General features: G+C 32.4%; 1 protein-coding gene across 1 annotated transcript; it reads left to right on the top strand.

The window, feature by feature from the left end:
* Positions 1 to 1,202: 1,202 nt before the first annotated feature.
* LOC106710137 lies at positions 1,203 to 20,138 on the top strand. Its single transcript, XM_045680887.1, has 5 exons — positions 1,203 to 1,284; positions 1,610 to 1,733; positions 2,436 to 2,509; positions 18,522 to 19,373; positions 19,507 to 20,138. Exons 1-4 carry the CDS (start codon positions 1,273 to 1,275, stop codon positions 18,666 to 18,668), a joined length of 357 nt encoding a protein of 118 aa, XP_045536843.1. The 5' UTR covers positions 1,203 to 1,272; the 3' UTR covers positions 18,669 to 19,373; positions 19,507 to 20,138.
* Positions 20,139 to 23,864: the final 3,726 nt, after the last annotated feature.

Consider the following 23,864-nt stretch of genomic DNA (forward strand, 5'->3'; position numbering starts at 1 on the left):
TATGGACTAGCTGTCGCACGCGACCCTGTCCGGGCAGATTAAAAAAAAAACGTAATAAGTAAGTAGCCTATGTGTTCTTTCAGACTATGTTCTACATTTGTGCCAAATTTTATCAAGATCCGCTGAGCCGCTCCAGAGAGACCTTCACACAAACATCCATCCATCCAAACATTCGCATTTATAATAATAGTAAGATTATAAAATGCTTCTTCAGAATTGATGTCTATTGAAATGATAAGGAATAGAACATAGGATGATTTTGCAACTTCAGATCTACTCTTTTCACAGTAAATCCCTTGATGTGCCGAGACGAAGCTTATGCTATCTGTTTATGTTTTAGGCTAACTTCAGTTGTGTTGGTGTTAAATACCCTTATGTGTTTAAAGTTTAGAAGTGTTCAACTTTAAAGGCAATAAGTAGATATACAAACAGACATGAAATGATTTCGCAAAAACAATTTCCCTCATAATGGATTTAACAGAAGTGTAACTCTAATTAATGGTTTAAAAGCGACTCCGAGGCGTTGTTTCAGTTAATTAAAGCGACCAACTCTGTTTAACTCCTGCCGATTGTCAACTCAAACAAATACTCCGCTGGGGTAAATAAAGGTTTCGCTGAGTGTAACAATACAATACTGCTACATGGATTTACTCGTATTGTACGGTACGCTGTATGCGAAACTTGTTTGGTTACGGAATGTTTTACGTGTTCCTTTATCCGAGATATATATATATATAACTAGCTGTTGCCCGCGACTCCATCCGCGCGCAGTTAAAAAAAAATGAAAAATAGATGTTGGCCGATTCTCAGACCTACTGAATATGCTCACAAAATTTCATGAGAATCGGTCAAGCCGTTTCGGAGGAGTACGGCGACGAAAACTGTGACACGTGAATTTTATATATTAGATTTTAAATTATGCGAAAAGAAGTTGCTTTAGCAACATATTTGTTAAGCTTTTTTTTATTAAAAACTTAATAGATTTGAATAGAGGTAGGTAGTGATTGGTATATGGTATATTTAAAGATATGCGAAAATTACCATTGAAAACTTAAGTAGAAAATGTAGTACTTATGATAAGGGGACGAATATGTGTGAAAAATGTAACAATAATTAACGAGGTGGGTTGTAACAGGTCAGCACGCCCCGCAGAACGCAGGGCATATAAACGGTCGCGCGGCCGCTGGACTGACTGACCGGCTAGTTCTCTCGCGTTGCGCAGGCGCATGTCAGTTTATTGATTGTGAGTTAAAGTGATAGTGCTCAACCAAGATGCGGTTATATGTATGTTGTTTTTATTATTTAATAAGTTATATAATGTTTAAAAATTGTATATGAATTTAAACATAAGATTATAAAATGTATTATTTCTGCGTGTGTTTCGATGTATTCTAGTGTACTTTTATCTAGTATGCAGTATTAAGTTAATTTACTAATGTTTTTGTATCATTCCATATAAATTCGAAAATTGTGCTGCTATGGTTCACATCAGTTTGAAGCAGGAATCGAAACCCACGACAACAAATCCGTATCGATAGTCCCTTATCAATTAGGTGATTGGCTCTAGGGTTATAAAGTATATAATATTATTAGTAATATCTTCCTATAGGTAACCTTTCTCCTGTTGATGGTGGCAGTTAATGGAGAATTTGACAACAAAAGAAATCTGTTAAGGAAAGATGCGTCAACAGAAAATAATGCTTTGACAAAACGTGCACCGGCGCTGTCTACAGGTAGATATTTAATAATCATTTTTTATTGATTTCCATTTAAAAATATTTGTAATCGTCGGATATAGAGTTGAGTATAAAATAAAATAATACTTTTCAAACAGCTTATCTGATCTAAAATGTTATAATAAAAATGTTGATGAGTAAAAGAAGTTACTTGAAGTGGAAACTATCGGCTCCTAAAATTTTCAATTAGACTTTGTATGAAGATCAGCGAGGTTTATGTCCCACCAATGAACTTTACTGCTTTAAGTCATTTGTTAGAGAATCCATTGACTTTGGACTATGAACGATAAATTTTTGCTGAAATTTATTACCTTTCAGAATGAAATTTTATAACTCGGCAATAATACGATTGAATTTTTGTTTGTAAACTTTGATGGCAGCTAATGTTGCTGTTAAATAAATATTAAACACATTTTCGTGTTTATCTTAACTGTAAATATTTCTAGTCCGTTAACTTTTATGTTAAGATATTTTGTGGCGTTTTTCAGTGGTTTTTCGGGTTAAATTTACAATAAGGGTTCTTTGTGAGAAATAGCTAGTATAGCTATTTCTTGCACTTTATTACATTTTACTATCTTTTTATAATTCCTCGCACTATATGGGAATTATGATAAACAATTTTATATAGTTTTATCCTTTGAAAAGATTTTTCAACCTAATAATGCAGAGGTGTTTGATTGAATAAGGTGTTGTTTTCAGTGAGCTCGCCTGCGAACGCGGGCGTAGAATATGCAGATACGAAACAGCAGCTTGCAGACAAGTCTCCCTCTCAGGTACAGCCCTTATATCATATTAGTGAGCTTATTTCATTTTGTAAGGTATCACCAAAAACGTTGCCACGACGAAGTTTTTAGCTTTTCGAAATTATCCTCTCGTAATCAACTGCTTGAAGAGCGTTACGATTCGTATTTAACCCCACCGTGGAATACGATCGGTCGGTATTATTGCTATTTAAATTAATTACTACTTATTTTATAAGTAAAGTTTCTTTGTTTGTTGCTGCATAATATTGTTAATGCAAGACAAGCGGAGATAAACAGAGATCGATGGCGCAGCTCGTGCTAATTACATCCGAAACAAACAGGACGCCCGCGCGCCCTTGCCACCGCCCGCCACGTCAACATATGCCGCTCCTTAGCTGCTCATGTTTGTGCATTAACTACATAGATTAATATTAGGCATAACTATATATTTGTACTTGTATTAGTAGCGTGTAATACATAATTCTACAAAAATAATAGAACTAATTATAAAGTTGTAGATTTCGATAGCAAAAAACAATTTTGAGTCTTTGTTTGGGTTATATTTTAAAAAGATTAGATAGAGGGTTTTATCTTAAAATTTTCTATAGATTTAAGAGGACAAATTTACTTCAATGCAAAGTTTTAATTTTATTTTTAACATTTACTGGCCAAACAGTCGCCAAGGGGCAGTAGCTTGACAGTAGAATTATTTAAGCAGTTGTAGAGGGACAGCCGGCGAGCCGTTACGGAGAGGAATCGTGGAAATGTTTGTTGTTAGCTTTTATTAAAAATGTCAAGCGGGTCCAGGAAATCTGGCATGTTGGCATTTATCTAGTTTGTATCAGAGGAAATTTGTTGACTTTTAAAATTGCATTAAAAAGATGAAACTAGTAGTAGGGATTCACCGGTTCCAGACCCAAAATTTATTTTAAAAAGGGTAGGAATATTTTTTTCAATATCGACCTTATGCTCATCGTAATAAGGAACACCGCTTCTGGACCAAATTAGTGGCGTTTTGCCGGTATCGGACCCGCCGTATTTTTGTTTATGTTTTTCTAAATGTAAGTGTTGTTAATTACCTGTTTCCAAAGTAATTAGCTAATGATCGTTAATTAGACAATGTAATTTCTACTCTAATTGGAAAATCAATAAAATAGATACATGAACTTATTTTAGATTTTATTACATTACATTCATATATTATAACAATTAAAAGTGTGTTTAAACATATTATGCAAAAAAATATCATTATTCATTGTATTTTCACCAAATAAGTTCACAAAATCCCTCATTGTATCACCATGAAACTTGTAGCACAAATACATTAGACAGTACTCGCCACAGAATGAAGTCCAGTCGTCCTGTATCTTTTTCGTATTAAAACTCCATAAACGTGAATTCCTTTTCAAAAAGGCACGATGGGATCCCGATGGTGGTCTACCATAGGAATCAAAATATTGACCAATGTGGTTTTTGTCTATGTGAATAGCTATCCAGTGTGAACCGGGCTTTGTGTCTGGGTCCAAATTGCTTATTATGTATGCTGGAACTTCGACAGTTATTGGTAACCTATTAGCTGCGTATACGTTAAATTTTAAGCTCGGATGAATTTCATTTAGACATTTCTCTATTTCTATTGTATTCATATTGCATACAGATTCACTACCAGCACCATCCGAGTCAACAGATCGAATGTGAATGTACTTTTAATTGCTAGGTCTTAGTATTTCATTTAGTGTTTAAAATCTTTAAAAGCCAATAGGTAGAAATGACAAAAATGCATAAAGATAATTTTTTATGTTATTTATTTAAACCACACACTTGATACATAGTTACTTAAATGAAATGCATTACATATGTGTATTCCTAGCTGCTATAGTCTACGGTTACATTACGGTTTTTATCTATCTCAATAACGTTATCAAACTCTGCGTAAACAATACAATTAATAGTTTGTGAGAGAGTTGAATCAAAACGAACTTCTAATCTTACACTACCATGCTTGACAAGGTTCCAATGACTCGAAGAGTTAGCTGACAAATCGGGAGTTAGATCGAAGGCCAATAGACAATAGCCTTTAGCATATTCTTCCCTAGATATACCATTACCCTCGTTGAGAAAATGAATACCCGTTCCCGAAAACAATGTATGATACGCTGCTGTGAAAATGTTACCATCAAATGATGGTTGTAAAGCTTTTGAAGGAATTTGTTGTCCATCGATATACAAACAAAATGTGTTCATATGATAATTTTCAAAATTAAACGGGTTCTTTGTTAGACTGCCATTGAAAGCTGCGTTATTAACAAACCCAACAATACATCTTTTAGGTACTTGGCCCAAGAAAATATTATCAAGGGTTTTGCCTTGAACCCCCGATGGAATTGTTAAAACTTTGACTACAGTTTAAAGCTAAATTGGATATTTCGAAATATCTATAGATTTAACAAAGAAAACAGTTACAATAACGAGGTCATTTGTTGATATTGATTTGTGGTAATAATTCCTCATAAAAGATAATAACCACTAATGTGATATTAATGTTATAGAAATTATCAAATGTTTAAACAAGTTGTTAATGTGATGTTTGTAATTGATAGATACTTCGTATATAAGAAACTCAAAGTTAGTTGGAACTCAGTTGTTGCAGTGACAATCAGTTGTGATAATTTTACCAGTGTTTGGTGTTGTTTTGTGTTGTGTTTAAATTTACAACGTCAGAATGGAGGTGAGATACTTTACTGTTTTTGTAGGTAATTAGTCTAAATAAAAAATAATTTTACGATGTATTTTTTCCTTTTATTTATATATATGTATATATAAGTTAAAATATTTTATTTCAGAAATCATACAATTTTGAAGAAAATACGTTTAAGCAATATTACTACCCGGTATCGGAAGAAGACAGTGAAACACTGATACAAGAAGAACAAAAACCAAAAAGAAAAGCATCGAGCGATAGTTTAGACAAGCTGTTTGAGGCAGCAAATAACAAGAAAAAGAAATTATGTACATCGGTTTCCCGAGCTGTGGATGATGGAACAGCTGTTTTGAATACAAACAGTGACGATGGTGGTAGTGCAACACATTTAATGAAGATAGAAATATATGATTTGAAAAAAATATCCAAAATTCCGATAACGGATCAATGGAAACATGCAAACATTCGTGTTAAATATTACGCAAAGGAAAAATTAGACAAAAACTTTGAAAATGTTAATAATATTATTTTAAACATTACTAAAGGAATTACAAAACAAGATAATTATAAAAAATTTGTTTTTAATAATAATAAGTAATAGGTAACAACAATGGTGGAGTAATTACATAATTATATACATAATAGAACTTAAAGGTGTAATTAATTAGGAGTTATTAAGTTGTTTTTTAAATGTTTATAGTATAAATAGTATATGTAAACTTTAAGCCTACATCAGTTAACATCAAATCGTTCACTGCTCACTTCGTCTAATTTTGTGTTTTGGTGTGCTAATAATATTATCAATGAATGTTGCTAGTGAAAACTGTGCTAAAAACTTTGCGGTGAATGATTCCGTGGAGGATAAAGAGTTGTATAATATCTGTGAACAAATAGAAAGAGTGGATTTATACAATTCCTACTACGATCAACAGCTATATGATATTTGCTCCGAAGTCGAGAGAAACATCAAGTAAGTACAATTAAATTATACAACAACCAAAAAATACAACCACAACATAATGTTTTATAGTGTTTTAAACATTTTTTTCTTTTTAATAGATACACATCACAAATCGGAAGGGGTGCTGTGAAAAGAAGTAACGATAATGTTGATGGTCAGGTATCTAAAAAACAAAAGATCGAGGAGCGAGCGTCAACTTCTTACCAGCGTGCTTCCGAAAGAAGAGAAGAACCAACTTCATCAACTGCACCCATCAATGATAGTAATAAGGTAAATTGTAGTGCTTGTAACATTTTTGTTAGTAGAAGATATTTTGCAAATCATTTAAAAAGTAAACTTCACAAAAATAATTTATTGAAGATTCACAGTTCTTTAACAAATGTTTCTGTTATTGAATCTGCTTTTGGTTGTAGAATAATTACTTATCGCATTTTTGCTAAATCTAATCAATCATGTGAGTTACATTTTGAAACACCGGAATTGTTTTTAAATTCTATCAAAGAAGAAATACTTTGTTTGCTTAGAAATACTATCACGCAACATACTATATTTAAAGTTAACTTTATTTTATTAGCCGATTTTGTACAAGAAACTAAAAACATATCAAATTCATTCGATTTTCAAACTAGTAATTACGTCATTTCTCTGACAGACGACTTAGAAATTTTCTTTTCATCGTTATGTGATACTTTAACCAATAAAATTAGTAGTTTTGAAAAAAAAGATAGCGGTTGGAGTCTAAAACAAATAAAATACTTGGACATGAATCTCAACAAATTTAACCCTTTGCGTGGTAGTTCGTACATAGATTTACCTGTTGATATAAAATTGAAAAAAGCTGTAATTAATGTCAAAAATTCTGATAATTTATGTTTTAAATGGGCATTACTTTCTGCCTTATACCCATCCACAAGACATGTAGACAGGGTATCATCTTATACAGCACATATCAATAAACTCAAATTTAGTGGAGTATCATTTCCGGTTAAATTAACAGATATACATAAAGTAGAAAAATTAAATAACATTAGTATCAATGTTTTTGGGTTAGAATTCAAAAAAGAGAACAAAAAACACGATGTCATTGGTCCACTGTATTATACCAAACAACGTGCAAACCGTCACGTCAATTTATTGTACATATCGAATGGAACAAACTATCATTATTGTTACATTAAAAACTTGTCACGACTAGTTAGCAAACAAATTTCAAAGCAAGAGCATGCCATTTACATATGTGATGGATGTTTATTACACTTTCCCAGTGAGGAAAGATTGTTGAACCATCAACAAAATGATTGCTGTCACATAACTACAGTTTTACCGAGTAGTAACAATAGTTCAAAGAATTGGTTTGATGAACCGGTTTCCAATGACAAATTAAAGTTTGATAAATTTCAAAAAAAATTAAAAATTCCTTTTGTTGTATATGCTGATTTCGAGGCATTTTTAAATCCAATAGCCACATGTTCAAACAATCCCTCTACGTCATATACAAACAACATTAATAAACATGAAGTTTACAGTTTCGGGTATTATGTTAAATGTTCCTACGATGATAGTCTTTCAAAATATGAAACGTACAGTGGACCAAATTGTGTTGAAACGTTTATGAAACGTTTATGTCATGATTTAGAAAATTTAAGTAACATAAAAGAAAAATGTCATATGCCTCTTTCGATTGAAGATAATAATAAAATAAACACTTCAACCCATTGTTATATCTGTGATAATAACTTAGCGGGAGAATTTTTTTTAGATTTCGATTATAATACTGGTCGATTTAGAGGGGTGGCACATGAATTATGTGCTAAAAAGTTTCAAAATCCACGTTATATACCTGTAATACTTCATAATCTCAGTCATTATGACGCACATTTTATTGTTCATGCATTAAATACTGTTGAAGGTGAAATTATGATTATTCCACAAACAAAAGAAAAATACATATCACTTTCAAAAATTATAAAGATAAAAAATAGGAACCTAGAGATAAGATTTATAGACTCTTTCAAATTTCTATCCTGTAGTCTTAATCAATTAGCTAAGAATCTCAAAAATGATCAATTTAAAACAATGAAAAGGGTTTTTCCCAAAGATGAAGATTTCAATCGACTTAGGAGAAAAGGTATATATCCATACGAATTTATGACATCTTACGATTCTTTAAAATTAACTGACCTACCTCAGCAAGATCAATTTTACAATTCTATGACTAACTCTAACATAACTGACGATGACTACAAACACGCTCAAGATATTTGGAGATACTTTAAGTGTAAGAATATGGCAGACTACTCTGACTTATATTTAAAAACTGACGTTTTACTGTTAACTGATATTTTTGAAAATTTTAGAAATCTTTGTATTAAAACATATTGTTTAGATCCCGCACATTATTACACAGCACCTGGCTTAAGTTGGGATGCTATGTTAAAATACACCAAAGTTGAACTTGAATTATTAACAGATATTGACAAAATTGCATTTATTAGGTCAGGTATAAGAGGGGGAGTCTCTCAATGTAGCAATAGATATGCTAAAGCTAACAATAAATTTATGGAGGATTACGACAAAAATCAACAAAATTCATATCTTGCATATTTTGATGCTAATAATCTTTACGGTTGGGCAATGTCCCAATACCTTCCTGTAGGAGGTTTTGAATGGGTTAATCCCGAAACCAATTTTCAGGTACTTGATACTTCTGATTATGGTTACATATTGGAAGTGGATTTAGAGTATCCTACAGAAATTCATAACTTGCATTCAGATTTACCACTTTGTCCTGAAAATATATGCATAGGAAATACTAAAGAGATTAAACTAGTACCCAATCTTAATAATAAAACCAAATATAAAATTCACTATAGAAATCTTAAGCAATGTATCGAATTAGGTATGAAAGTAATCAAAGTTCATAGAATCTTAAAATTTAAACAAAGTCCTTGGCTTAAGAAATATATTGATTTAAATACAAATTTAAGAACCGAAGCTGTATCAGAATTCGAAAAAGATTTTTATAAACTAATGAATAATTCTGTTTTTGGTAAAACAATGGAAAATATTGAAAAGCGAGTGAATGTGAAGTTATTAACACATTGGGAAAATTGGGGTAAAAGTCTAGGAGTCCAAGACTTTGTTGCCAAACCTGAATTTCACAGCTTATCAATATTTTCAGAAAATTTAGTTGCGGTGCAATTAAGGAAAACGACAATATTTCATAATAAACCCATTTACTTAGGATTTTGCATATTAGATGTTTCTAAAACTCTAATGTACGAATTCCACTACAAATATATGTTAAGTAAGTTTGAGAATAGATTAAAACTACTATATACTGATACTGACAGCTTAATTTACCAAATTTTCACAGAAAATTTTTACGAAGACATTAGACCAGACTTAAGTGAACGATTTGATACATCTGACTACGCTTCCGATAACGTATTTGGTTTCCCAAAACTTAATAAAAAGAAGTTAGGTTATTTTAAAGACGAAAATAATGGAAAAATTTTTAGAGAATTTGTAGGATTACGTTCAAAAATGTACGCTCTTGACGTTGAAAATAAATTTACAGCTAAGGCAAAAGGAGTAAACAAATGTATCACAAAACGAATGAAAATGGAAAACTATAAGTCTTGTCTTTTTGATAAAAATGTTCAACAGTGTAGTATGTATAGATTTAAGTCCATCAAACATACAATATTTACTCAGAAAATAAACAAAACTTGTCTATCGTATAATGACACCAAACGATATATTTTACCAAATGATGTGGACACATTAGCTTGGGGTCATTATAAATTACGATAAACTTGTAACAAATACTTTTTGTGTAATAATGTACATTTTTTGTTTTGTGTATATAATATTTGTAAATGTTTATTTATGTAAGTAGTTTTAGATAATATTTGAATTTATATTATTTTTCATTAAATTCTAACTGTAAATAAATGCATATATTACAATGATCTTATAAAACTCTTTTTATTAATTTCCCTCGTCCCATGGTAGCCAGACGTGTAGACTACAATGTTTCAATTTATTCATCCATTCACCGCCATAGTTGCAGGTCCAAGTGGATGTGGAAAATCTAATTTCGTCACAAATTTTTTAAAACATCATAAAAATGTATGTAACACGGATTTCAAACAAATTACTTGGTGTTTTGATGAAATGCAGCCTTTATATAACTTACCAAATGTAGAGTATTACCAAGGTATACCAGATTTAAACATGTTCGATGGAAAGGATGCCAACCTTATAATTATTGATGACCTCATGAGAGAATCCGACGGTCGCATTGTCGATATATTTACTAAAGGCAGCCATCATAGAAATTTAAGTGTATTTTACATAACCCAAAACTTATTTCACCAAGGAAAGGGTCAGAGAGATATTTCACTAAATTCTAGTTATATTATCTGTTTTAAAAATCCTCGTGATAAAACGCAAATTCGATATCTAGCACGTCAAGTGTACCCTGAAGATAGGAAATTTATAGAAGAGGCCTACAGAGATGCTACTAAAGACGCATATGGATATTTGATGATAGATCTCAAACAAGATTCTAATGATATGTGTCGTATTAAGTCCAAAATATTTCCTACGGATGGATACTGTACTGTCTATATACCTAAAAAAGGGTTTAAATACGCTAAGAATCAAAACATTCCCATCATTTATTAATGATGCATCGAAGACTAAAGACGCATAAAGATTTGTTAAATGCTTTACATACACTTAAACCGAAATATCGGAAAGCTCTGTTAAAATCGTGTGAAGAGGAAGAAATTAATTGTATTTGTGAATGTATCCATAACGTGCTTCAAGGTAAAGTAACGCTCAAGACAAAAGAAAAGAATAAATTAAAAAAATATAAAAACATACTCCGAACACTGTTGTGTAAAGGAAAACCGGAAATAAGAAAAAAAATAATAATTCAGAAAGGTGGAGCATTCCTGCCTATTATATTAGGTTCAATTTTAAGTGGATTAGTTAGTTCTCTTTTTTAAAAAAAATGGAGCATACTAAAAAGATGTTACTTGTTGAACCAAGCTTAATAGATAGATTAAATCATAACGAAAATGTTAATCCTACTTCGAGATTAGATACTGAAATGAAAAATATTTTAAAGAGCAATATGGATGATAGAGAAAAGTGTATTTTATACTTACAAATTTTACAAAGATATTTACATTTTACTGAGCAAGATCGTCAACCTTATGAACTACCAATAATAAGTAAAACAATTCATTCAGATAAAACAAATGAATTTTCGAATATAAAGAATAACAGCGATACAAAGTCTCTAGTTGTAACTCAGTCATCAATCAAAGAAGAGATAGAACCAGAAAGTGCACTTCATACGTCTCTTAGAGAGTCACCATATTCATCGAAGAACATTCTTAGTTTGATACCAAAAACATATATTAGAAAGGGTGAGTTACTTTTAGATGCAATATCTTTAAGTAAAGACAAAATTCATTGGAATGATGATGGGGCAGTTGTCATAAATAGTTCAAGAATTCCCGGGAGCAATATAATTGATTTGGTTAACGATTCACTTCGGCAACTAAAAAAAAGTGATCCAATAGGTTGGAAAGAATTTTGTGAAGTATTGAAAGATATCAAAATACCGCTAACATACATTGGGAACCCGAAAAGAATTGAATATATAAATAATCTTCAACTAAAAGACCTCGAGAAGTACTCAGAGCATGAAGATCTAACTGTGACACCTCCAAAAGATAAGTACATTAAGAAATTGAAAAAGAAAATTGAATGGGAGAAATGGACCCCATATTAGAAATTAAGAAAATTTATTATGATGTATCTCACCCCGCTGGTTACAGTAGTATTGATAAGTTAACAAAAGCTATGAAAGGTAAAATGTCCAAAGAAAATGTAAAAGAATGGTTGCAATCACAAGAAACTTATACACTACATAAGACAGTTCATAGAAAATTTCCTCGAAATAAATATATTTTATCAAATTTGAATGAACTTTGGCAGGCTGATTTATCTGATATGAGAACTCATTCTAAATATAATGATGGTTTCAACTACATACTGTGTGTTATTGATGTGTTTAGTAAATATGCTTATGCTAGGTCTATGAAACAAAAAAATTCTGAAACTATAAAAAAATGTTTTGAGAGTATTTTTAACGAAGCTAAAACATGTCCAACGCATTTACAATCTGATAAAGGGACTGAGTTTATTGCGAAAGATGTGCAATTGTATTTTAAAAGAAAAAACATTAATTACTATACCACTAACAATCCTGATATAAAAGCGAGCATTGTTGAAAGATTTCAAAGAACACTTAAAATGAAAATGTGGCGCTATTTCACTCACAAAAATACGTACAGATATGTAGATATACTGCAAGACTTGTTGTACAGCTACAATCATAGTTTTCATTCAAGCATTAAAATGTGCCCTTGTGATGTTAATTCAAATAATATCATGACTGTTTGGAATAATTTATATGATAGGAAAAAACCTGAACGAAATATAGGAACATCGCAACCTAAGTATCATGTTGGGGACCATGTTAGAATTACTAAGTATAAACACATATTTCGAAAAGGTTATGAATCTAACTGGAGCGATGAAATTTTTATTATAACTTCTATAATAGAAAGATCTCCTTGGATTGTGTATACACTGAAAGATTTACACAATGAAGTAATAGATGGAACTTTTTATGAAAAAGAATTGCAAAAAGTATCTTATGACCCCACGTCATCATTTAAAATAGATAAAATTGTAAGATCTCGCTACACCGGCACCAGAAAGCAAGTGTTAGTGAAGTGGAAAGGTTATCCAAATAAATTTAATAGTTGGATTTTGGAATCCGACTTAAAAGAAATATGACAAAAGAAAACTTTTATTTGACCTTACCAAGCAACAGTTCAATGATGTATTTTCCAGAAAACAAATCGTCTTTATTTTCAACAAAACTACCAAGACCCATTATATTAGAAGGATCATGGACTGTTGGTATAGTTGAATTTCAATATCCTTGTACGATGTTTACTGTACAAGATCATGAAAATATTGTATATATTTCTAAAATGATGCTAATGCCGAACGAAAACCAACCTTCTTTAGTATATTACAAGACTCATATTCCAGCTACAAATTATGATAGTATTAGCCATATTCTAACCGCATTAAATAATATAAAAGAGAAAGTAAAATTCCGCTACGATGACGTATCAAAGTTTGTGACTGTTACTGTAATGGATGAAACAATAAAAACATTAAAATTATCATCCAAATTGTGTATACAGTTAGGATTTGAACCAAATATAAATTTAGTCGAAATAAATATTGGTAAATGCCCTGCAAATCTTCATTTAGGGTTACCATCTCAGTTATTCGTTTACTGTGATATAATCGTTCCACAAATTGTTGGAGATGTAATGACTCCCTTGTTAAGGATAATACCATTAGATCCATCTAAGTATATTTACGGTGCTAATAAAATGCACATTTTTTCACCACCTCACTATTTACCCATCATGCGTAGAGAATTTGATACTATTGAGATAGATATAAGATCTAGCACGGGTGAAAAAATACCATTCCAATTCGGAACAGTGTGCGTAAAGCTTCATTTTCAAAAATTATAATGTATTCCCAACAAATAACTTGTCCTTATGAACATTATTATACACACCAAGCGGGATCTGGAATAGGAGTAATATATAAAGGAGCGCCATATCAACGTGGTCATGGGATTGGTAGTTTTCTAGGAGGATTGTTTCGATCTGTTTTACCCTTATTCAGTAGTGGAGCTAAAGTGATTGGTAAGGAGGCTTTGAATACAGGTGTGGGGCTTTTATCTGATATGATTAGCGCACGACCTATGGAAGAGTCAATAAAGGCTAGATTAAAAGAAGCTGGATCAAATTTAAAACGTAAAGCAGACGATAGAATAGATCGCTTGAAAATGTCGGGTTCGGGGTATATAACTAAGAAGAAACGCTTATCATCTTTCATTCCGCCATCAGCTGCTAAGTTGAAAGCTATTAACTCCAAGCTGAAGCAAAATAAAATAAAAGACATTTTTTCTTAAAATAATTTAAAATGTCTTTTCCACACAGTCATTCCTGCGAATGTATTAAGAGTGAGTTAGATTTATTTGCTTTACCATCTACACAAACCAGTATAGAAAATGGAATATGGGTTCATTACAAACCTATTTCGTCTCTTGCTGACGATGGTCCCATCGAATTTCAAGTTCCGGGAACTGGTGATGATTACATCGATTTGTCTCACACCTTAATACATATCAAAGCTAAGATCCTTAATCAAGACAACTCAAAATTAGCAGCAGCAACAATAGTGGCTCCGGTAAATAATTGGATACACTCACTCTTCAATCAACTGGATGTCTATCTTAATCAGAAGCTTGTATCGCCTCCAAATAATACCTATGCCTATAGAGCTTACATGGAAACTTTGTTAAATTATGCACCTGCAGCAAAAAACTCACATCTTACTTGTGGTCTTTGGTACAAAGATACAGCTGGTAATATGAATTCAACCGATGAGAAAAATGAAGGTTTTATTAAAAGACAACAGCTGTGTTCGGAAAGCAAGGAAGTTGAAATGATTGGGCACCTACATGGGGATATTTTCAATCAAGAAAAGTTCTTAATAAATGGAGTTGAAATGTCAGTGAAATTGATTCGTTCTAGAGAAGCTTTTAATTTAATGACATCTTCGATTGATACAAAATGTAAAGTTTGTATCTCAGATGCAACACTTATAGTTCGTAGAGCACGCATCAATCCAACGGTATTACTTGCACATCAAAAAGTTCTAGCTTCTACTACAGCTAAATACCCCATTACCCGAGCTGAAGTCAAAGTTTTAACAATTCCATCGGGGGTTCAAGGCAAAACCCTTGATAATATTTTCTTGGGCCAAGTACCTAAAAGATGTATTGTTGGGTTTGTTAATAACGCAGCTTTCAATGGCAGTCTAACAAAGAACCCGTTTAATTTTGAAAATTATCATATGAACACATTTTGTTTGTATATCGATGGACAACAAATTCCTTCAAAAGCTTTACAACCATCATTTGATGGTAACATTTTCACAGCAGCGTATCATACATTGTTTTCGGGAACGGGTATTCATTTTCTCAACGAGGGTAATGGTATATCTAGGGAAGAATATGCTAAAGGCTATTGTCTATTGGCCTTCGATCTAACTCCCGATTTGTCAGCTAACTCTTCGAGTCATTGGAACCTTGTCAAGCATGGTAGTGTAAGATTAGAAGTTCGTTTTGATTCAACTCTCTCACAAACTATTAATTGTATTGTTTACGCAGAGTTTGATAACGTTATTGAGATAGATAAAAACCGTAATGTAACCGTAGACTATAGCAGCTAGGAATACACATATGTAATGCATTTCATTTAAGTAACTATGTATCAAGTGTGTGGTTTAAATAAATAACATAAAAAATTATCTTTATGCATTTTTGTCATTTCTACCTATTGGCTTTTAAAGATTTTAAACACTAAATGAAATACTAAGACCTAGCAATTAAAAGTACATTCACATTCGATCTGTTGACTCGGATGGTGCTGGTAGTGAATCTGTATGCAATATGAATACAATAGAAATAGAGAAATGTCTAAATGAAATTCATCCGAGCTTAAAATTTAACGTATACGCAGCTAATAGGTTACCAATAACTGTCGAAGTTCCAGCATACATAATAAGCAATTTGGACCCAGACACAAAGCCCGGTTCACACTGGATAGCTATTCACATAGACAAAAACCACATTGGTCAATATTTTGATTCCTATGGTAGACCACCATCGGGATCCCATCGTGCCTTTTTGAAAAGGAATTCACGTTTATGGAGTTTTAATACGAAAAAGATACAGGACGACTGGACTTCATTCTGTGGCGAGTACTGTCTAATGTATTTGTGCTACAAGTTTCATGGTGATACAATGAGGGATTTTGTGAACTTATTTGGTGAAAATACAATGAATAATGATATTTTTTTGCATAATATGTTTAAACACACTTTTAATTGTTATAATATATGAATGTAATGTAATAAAATCTAAAATAAGTTCATGTATCTATTTTATTGATTTTCCAATTAGAGTAGAAATTACATTGTCTAATTAACGATCATTAGCTAATTACTTTGGAAACAGGTAATTAACAACACTTACATTTAGAAAAACATAAACAAAAATACGGCGGGTCCGATACCGGCAAAACGCCACTAATTTGGTCCAGAAGCGGTGTTCCTTATTACGATGAGCATAAGGTCGATATTGAAAAAAATATTCCTACCCTTTTTAAAATAAATTTTGGGTCTGGAACCGGTGAATCCCTACTACTGAAACTTTTTCTTTGAGCATTTCTTTTGATACGATAATAATTTTTCTATTAAGTGAAATACTTCGCATCATCTTCTTTTATTTTAATATTTTTTAAAGTTGAAATGTATTTTGTAGACTTTAGCCCAGTTTCAAACAAATGTCATCCATCTTATCATTTCGGCTTTCTGCAGAAACAATGTAAGAAAGGATTGTATTATTCAAAAGTAACCAGAACGACCATTACTCAAAAGAAAATTTTTAAATGGAAGATTTTAAATTTAAATAATGCGGAAAGTAATAATACTCAATACTGAAAAAAAATTGTTAAATAATCTACTTGTATCTGCGGTCCAGTCGCATGGCTTCGTTGCTCTTTAGGTTCTTCGTACATAAGGCAACGTATAACATCGAAACTAATATCGTATTGTTGCGTCGCGAGAATCGCGTTGCGCGCGCTACACACAATGTTCAATTGTCGACGCGACTCCTCTATACAGTCAGTACAGGTATAGCGACTACATACCTACTGTATAGATTTCTGCCGCCATCTTTAAAATTGCAACGACGATGTTGACAAACAGGTTGCGAGCGAGCGAGCGTCTTTGGCGATGACAGATATAAATGTGGGCGACGCACGCTATTTACGAACCTCTATGATTTTGTACTACTTAAGTTGCTTGGCGACTAAAATCGCCGGGTTTCAAGATTCACATTGCCGTCACAAAAATAGTTATTATTTCTCATGTGGTTGTAGATTAGTATGAAACTTATTACAATACAATGACACTGTTTGCTGTCGTGCGCAAGCGCATTGTTTGTCTTGATGTTAGTAAGAACTACTACCGACCTTGTGACTGCTTCCCACGGTGTGTGCGGTACAATGATTTACTATTAATAAAACGTGAAAGAGGTCTGTGGCTTATCCAAAGTTGAAATGTTTTCCGTCTGTATTTACCCTAAAGTTTATAAAACACAATATCTGTCCTACATTAATAACAATTACATTATCTTATCTGCATAGTTGCAGTCTTGCAGTTATGGATTATGGAAAAATAGTGTAATTTATTTTCGCTTTTGATTATTAAAAAGCTTATTTTTGTGTGTTGTGCTTTTATCTTTTTTTTTAGATTGAATCAAGTACTTTCTCCGTTTTTATGTCTGTTAAAAAGGTCAAATATAATTATACCATTTATAAAACTCTTTTTGGTTATGTGGTAATTTGAAATGTTACGATTATTGCATAAGTGCAGTGAAATAACATTAAATATAAATCTGTTCGGTGAATGCACCGGAACGAGCTGCTTGTTACATAACTCCCTCAGACATCCGCAAATCAGATTGTCCACGCTCCGCTTTGCACCACTCCTTTAGGTTTTTTTCTTTTGGTATTGTACAATAGAATACATTCTAATTGGTTTTTAACGATTTCTGAATTACGTCCAAGTTAATAGTTTATTAAGTAAAAGTAAATAAATTGGCAAATTAACTGAAAAGTCTCTTAAACACCTATTGTCCAACTTTTTTTACAACTTACGAAATACAGTTTATATGCCATGGTAGATATCGCACCGTTAGAATTTTAGGGATCTAATTAAAAAATATGATATTTTAACTTTGAGATATAAAACGAAGAGTCATTATAATAACCATTTAAAACTTCTTTATTTAAAGATATTCTAAACAAAAAACTGTAAATCAGAATGCGACTCCCAAATTGTTTTTGACTTCATCATTTGCATAATTTGAGGGAATGCGGAATTCTAAAATTTTATGGTGTTTTTGCACACGCAAAATTATAAGTCATCTGTCAATGACAAGCACAGACTACAAATGACAATTTACGAGGAATGTTTGCTATTGCTGTACGAAAATAATTTGTAAGACAATAAATTATATCATCTGTTAACAACAGTCTCGTGATGTTTTGGACTGTAACTAATGTCGATACAGATTTCACACTACGATATGAGACAAACAATTGTTGTATATTGTAATATGTCTACAGCGTGAGTACGCGACGCCAGCGCCGCAGTTCTCCAAGTTCTCCGACTTGCTGGCGGGGCAGGCACCCTCCTACCAGGCCGCAATCGCCAGCCAGCTCTTTTCCCCCGTCTCCGTGTACCAGCCTCGCGTATGTATTAAAAGTTCATAAACGAAGTCAAAAATAAAGGAGACTTGATTGATTTAACGGTTAACCTGATTTAAATATTAATTTCAACATATATTTTTTCAGACTGGAACACCAACAACATATGAAGTGTCTGCCCCTGTGCCGTCGCAGCTGGCTTACAGTGAGCATTTCCAGCAGCCCAACTTGCAGTACAACCCTCAAGTATACAATGCAAAATTATCCACACAACCAGAGATTTCACAGCAGGAAGTCTTAGCCCAGACTCAACAGATATACGATCAGCAGTCCTTGCAACAAGCGTATCAACAGCAACCAGCATATCAACAACCTTTGCAACAAACGTACCAACAGTTGCCCCAAACAATACAAGCTCAGGCGCAGCCGTTAAATTACAATCAAATATCACCAGCCCAGTATTCAGCGCATCAGAATAAACAATTAGAGAACCAACCTGCTCTACAAGCGCTCCAGTATCAGCAGTCGCCTAAAACATTCTACTCAGACAATCAACAGAGTTTGCTCGCGGGCCAGTATAACTTGGCACCTCAGCAGTATTATTCGGAAGGTCAGCAGCAGTATCAGCAGCCCTACGTACAGGAGCAACCGGCCCAGAATGTCCAGTACATTCAGCCGGCAGTCACGTACCGACAGGACGACACTCAGCAGAAAGTGTTCAGTCAACCCGCACTGAGCAGCGTCCTTGAGAGACAACAGTTTGCGCCACAGGTATTCATTTTTTACCTATTTTTGTTTCTACTTAGCCTCAACTATAATATTAAAGGTGTCTATTACTACATCAAAAGTAAAAGAAAACGTGTTGGTTGCAATATGGATCAAGTTAATTAAACTTTTTTTCCAGAACTATCAGACACAACCTCAGGGTCCGGTGAGCTTCACGAAATTCTCTCAAGATCAAGCTCAGTCTGTCGTACATCATCCGTTATATCAGCAGAACGTTCAGCAAGCGCCTTCCCAAGGAGTGTCAGGCCATGAGAATCTCTCGTACTTCAGATCTGGTCCTCAACTTCAAATTCAACCCCAATTATTAGCACAAAACCAGCCTCAGTCGTACCAACCACAAGTTCAGTATTCAAAACCTAATCCCGGGTACAAAGATCAATCAGTAGCGGCCGCTCCCACATTCCCAGCTGTGCAATATTTCGGAAAATATGCACAATCCATTTTCAATAAAAACCAACAATGATAGAGTATAACTAAACTAAGTTATGGTAGTAGTAAAATTATGATATTATTGTTTCTAAGAACTTATATGAAAGTGTACATAAATTTCTGTCATAAATAATTTTAATATAAATTATGTGAAAGTATTTAGATAGAAACACTATTATGTACTTAATGTAAAATCTTATTATGACAAATCATCACCTTACATCATCTCCAATCATCACATCTACCACTTACATATATACAAACCTCATCAATATTTTATCAATTCATAAATAACAATTTGAATAGCATAATATTATCATCGTTTCTTACACTTTTTCTATCAAGATAAATCCATTCCATCAAAAATATATCCATAAGTTTAAAACTATTTTCCATTTTCAACAATATCATCATAATTTCCTAACACCCTTTCAAAATATCCTCGACTATTATTTATTTGTTATTTAAATATTAAAACACTTTTAGTCTTTAGATTTAGTTTGTACTGTCATATACATACTTTATGGCTTCAGATTTTATTGAATGTTCACAAATGTTGAAAATTATCACTGTTTTGATAAATTATATAATTTCTCAATAATTGTAAATTGTAAATACAATTACTACCAAAATATTCGTTTGTTTTTGTACAACTGTGATGCCGTAATATTTTAATAAATATTTAATATGAAACTACATATTATTCGTCTTTTATTTACTATCGAATAGTGGACGAAAATTATTGTGTTAAGTACTTATGAAATACTTGTTGTTGCCCTCGACTCCATCCGCGCGGAATAAAAAAATATTTAATAAATATACCAATGTATCCTTCCAGAATATTTTCCGAAGATCCATAGCCATCCATCTAAACATTCGCATTTTTAATATTAGTAAAATTAGTTGATTATTCGTCAATTTGTGAAGTAGTTAAAAATGATTGCTTCAGTTGTCAAGCGTTGTTCATAATAAATAAAATATATTAACATTAAGGTTGCATAAAGTATAGATACGGTAATAATAAAATAAATAAAAATAAAAAATAAAAATAAAAAAGCCTTTTATTCCATATATTATACAGATTATATATATATTAAACAGATACGGTAATAACAGATTATAAATCCTTTGTCACTTGTATTATTACCGCGCTAATTTTAGTTCCTTTCTCAAGAAACAATAGAATGCCAATATTTTGATAACCTTCAGAAATTAGGTAATTATTTCGAAATAATATACATGATGAATGATAAATCTTCCATGTCTTAAAACTAGAAATAGTAACAATATTTTGGGAAACTAAAAGTATTTTAAAAGAAGGAAATGTATCAAAATGTAACCATAAAGTCGTTCACTCCGCCCACCGACGAATTTACGAGGCAACTTGGGCGACCACTACAATTGCAGGGGTTTCGCTTCATTGCCCGTTAGCCAACTATTTTAATAAATAATCCGTTAAAAAGGAAATCGCTTTAGAAAAGCGCACTAAATGTCAAAATGATGAATAATATGAATTTGTTTTTATATTTACTTTACCGAGAAATCTTTAACTACTAACAACGGTTCCCTCTTTTTATGTAAATACAGTGCAGTGCTCTGATCTGTGTGTTGAATAACTATTATGCAGGACACCCAATTTTAAATACACTGGCCCCGACTTATACTAGTTACTGTTCGTAAGAAACGGGATTCTTACCACGATTTGGCTTTTTGAGCTCCCGATATTTCAGTATATTAATAAAAACCACGAAAGTTTGAAGTAACATTAGTTAGTATGAATTATATGATGGTTAGTACTGTTACTAACTACAGTACAGGTCAGTCAGTACTTGAGCTTCCACTCGTCTTTAGCAACTACACGTGCGTGCGGAAACTGTTAAAATAATCTCTATCGCTCATTAAATTCCACCGTCAGCAATTAGAAGCGCGCCTGAGGTCCCGGTGCGGCGGTTTCTTACGTCGTTAGCCCGCGTCGCTGCCTCGCCGAGACCTCTCACAGCTGCCTCGCCGAGTCCTCACGCTCTGTTGCCTCGACGAGTCCTTACGCACCGCTGACAGATTGCGTTTTAATCATTCCTCTCCGGTGTAACCTAGTTTTAGGTGGAAACTTTTAACTACTTGTCAGTCGTAAGTCGTCATATTTGAAAATATATTTCTGTAAAAAAGTGATGTTTTATGTTTGAGCATTTTTTCTATCATTTTCCAAAACGAATGCGATACAATTTTACTATTCCAGTGCGGGCGATAGCGCCTGTTGCAAAACGATCGCAAATAAACACACTTTTGCACTATTGCTCGCAAATTATGCGGGCGCTTGTTTTGTCTCTTACTAAGTTTTTTGATGGAAGGTCGTTTAAATTTTTGTAATTCTTATAAATACAATACGTCATTTTATTTTCTTTTACAGAATATTTTGTGTAACATTTTCCTATCAATTTACTGCGAAACACAATGAAAATAGTAACATAATATTAAAGATCGTGGTATCGAACTTCGCAGTCCAAGTTGAGATTTTAGTCTCAGAAAGCAACCAGTATCAAGTGATCGATCTATACAGAGTGACTTCAATAAAGCTGCTTATTTTGTTCTTAGGACTTAGCTGGCTCTATGTGTGCACAATTAATTCAGTATTTTATAAAATTGAAGCATATGCTTTAAGTCATTCATTATTTATATAATTCAAAATATATTGCATTTAGAAACGGTTCATTCATATAAAATTTTATATTTATATAATCTAAATAAAAATTTGATCACATTTAAAGCAAGCAGTTTATAAAAATATTTTTCTCATTTTAAGAGCACACAAAGAATTAGAAGAGACTTGAATAAAACAACGTATGATAAAAGAATTTTGTAAAAATAGTTTGACGTGAAGTGAGATTTATAAAAGTGTATTTTTCGTGGTAATTGGCGAGCTACGGGGTGGCGCTGGCGTCGCGTCGGATGTCCGATGTAAAGCTGGCTTCATTTCGTGCACTAATTACGACCACCTATCTTTTCGACCTATTTATACGCTCAACTCATATTTGTACAGATGCTTTTGAAAAAGTAGTTCAAAAAGTTATTAATTTAGTACAGGGTCGTATTGTTTCCCTTCGCCTATTGATGCTGTTAATTGTAGTAAATTTTATTTCAATTATTTCTACCATGACATTATTAACTTTTAAATATTTAACCTTTTGCTCAATTCTACAGAATCATTAGCAAAAAAAATTGTAATGGCATTAACAATGTTGATTTTCACCGAGTTGTCAAAGAATTTTGTAATATCATTGTAATTTTTGATTTTTTTAATATAATAAAATGGCTATTGTGTGAAAAACGTAAAAGATAAATATATCATCGCTAACTTTTTTGTAATTTTTTTTAAATAATTCTTATACAGCTGTGACAGTTTAGACTACAGCCAAAAAGGGCAACATTTAAGGGATTACTTAAGAACCATAAAAATTAAACCGTAAAAAAGTGAAGTTTTTTGAAACTATATGTGGACTAAAGGAGATTTTCATTTAAAGTGAAATCGTACCTCATTATTTGAAGTATCTACGATAACATCTTAGATTGTAATTGGATCTTGTGTTTATTTGCTAATTCCTGCAACAAAGATATTTATAACAAAAGCAAAACTACAAAATATTACAATGCATTTTAGGGTTCGTTGAAAACCGGTGATGCGGTATCCTCCGCAGTACATGCCGAATGAATTTTCTATTAAAAATACCTTAGAAAAATAGTTTAACATTTTCCTCAGCGGTCTAGTTATCTCCACGATGGCGATGTTTTTTTTGTCCATTTTTAATAAATTTTTCTCACAAAATAGGACTAAGTTACTTCATAAATTCAAATTCAATTTCAATTCGCAAGTTCAACTGCTTTCGACGAACTCTTATGGCGACTGTCACTTAGTGACTTATGTCGTTGAAAATTATGTTCAATTCCTAAACGGAACCTTTCTCTGTAATATTTTAAATTAAATAAAATGTCGTTTACATTTTACAGTCGTTACAGTTTAGTCATAATATAAAATGATTATAACCAATATAT

The sequence above is a fragment of the Papilio machaon genome, chromosome 14, assembly GCF_912999745.1.
Source record: "Papilio machaon chromosome 14, ilPapMach1.1, whole genome shotgun sequence".
Taxonomy (NCBI): Eukaryota; Metazoa; Arthropoda; class Insecta; order Lepidoptera; family Papilionidae; genus Papilio; species Papilio machaon.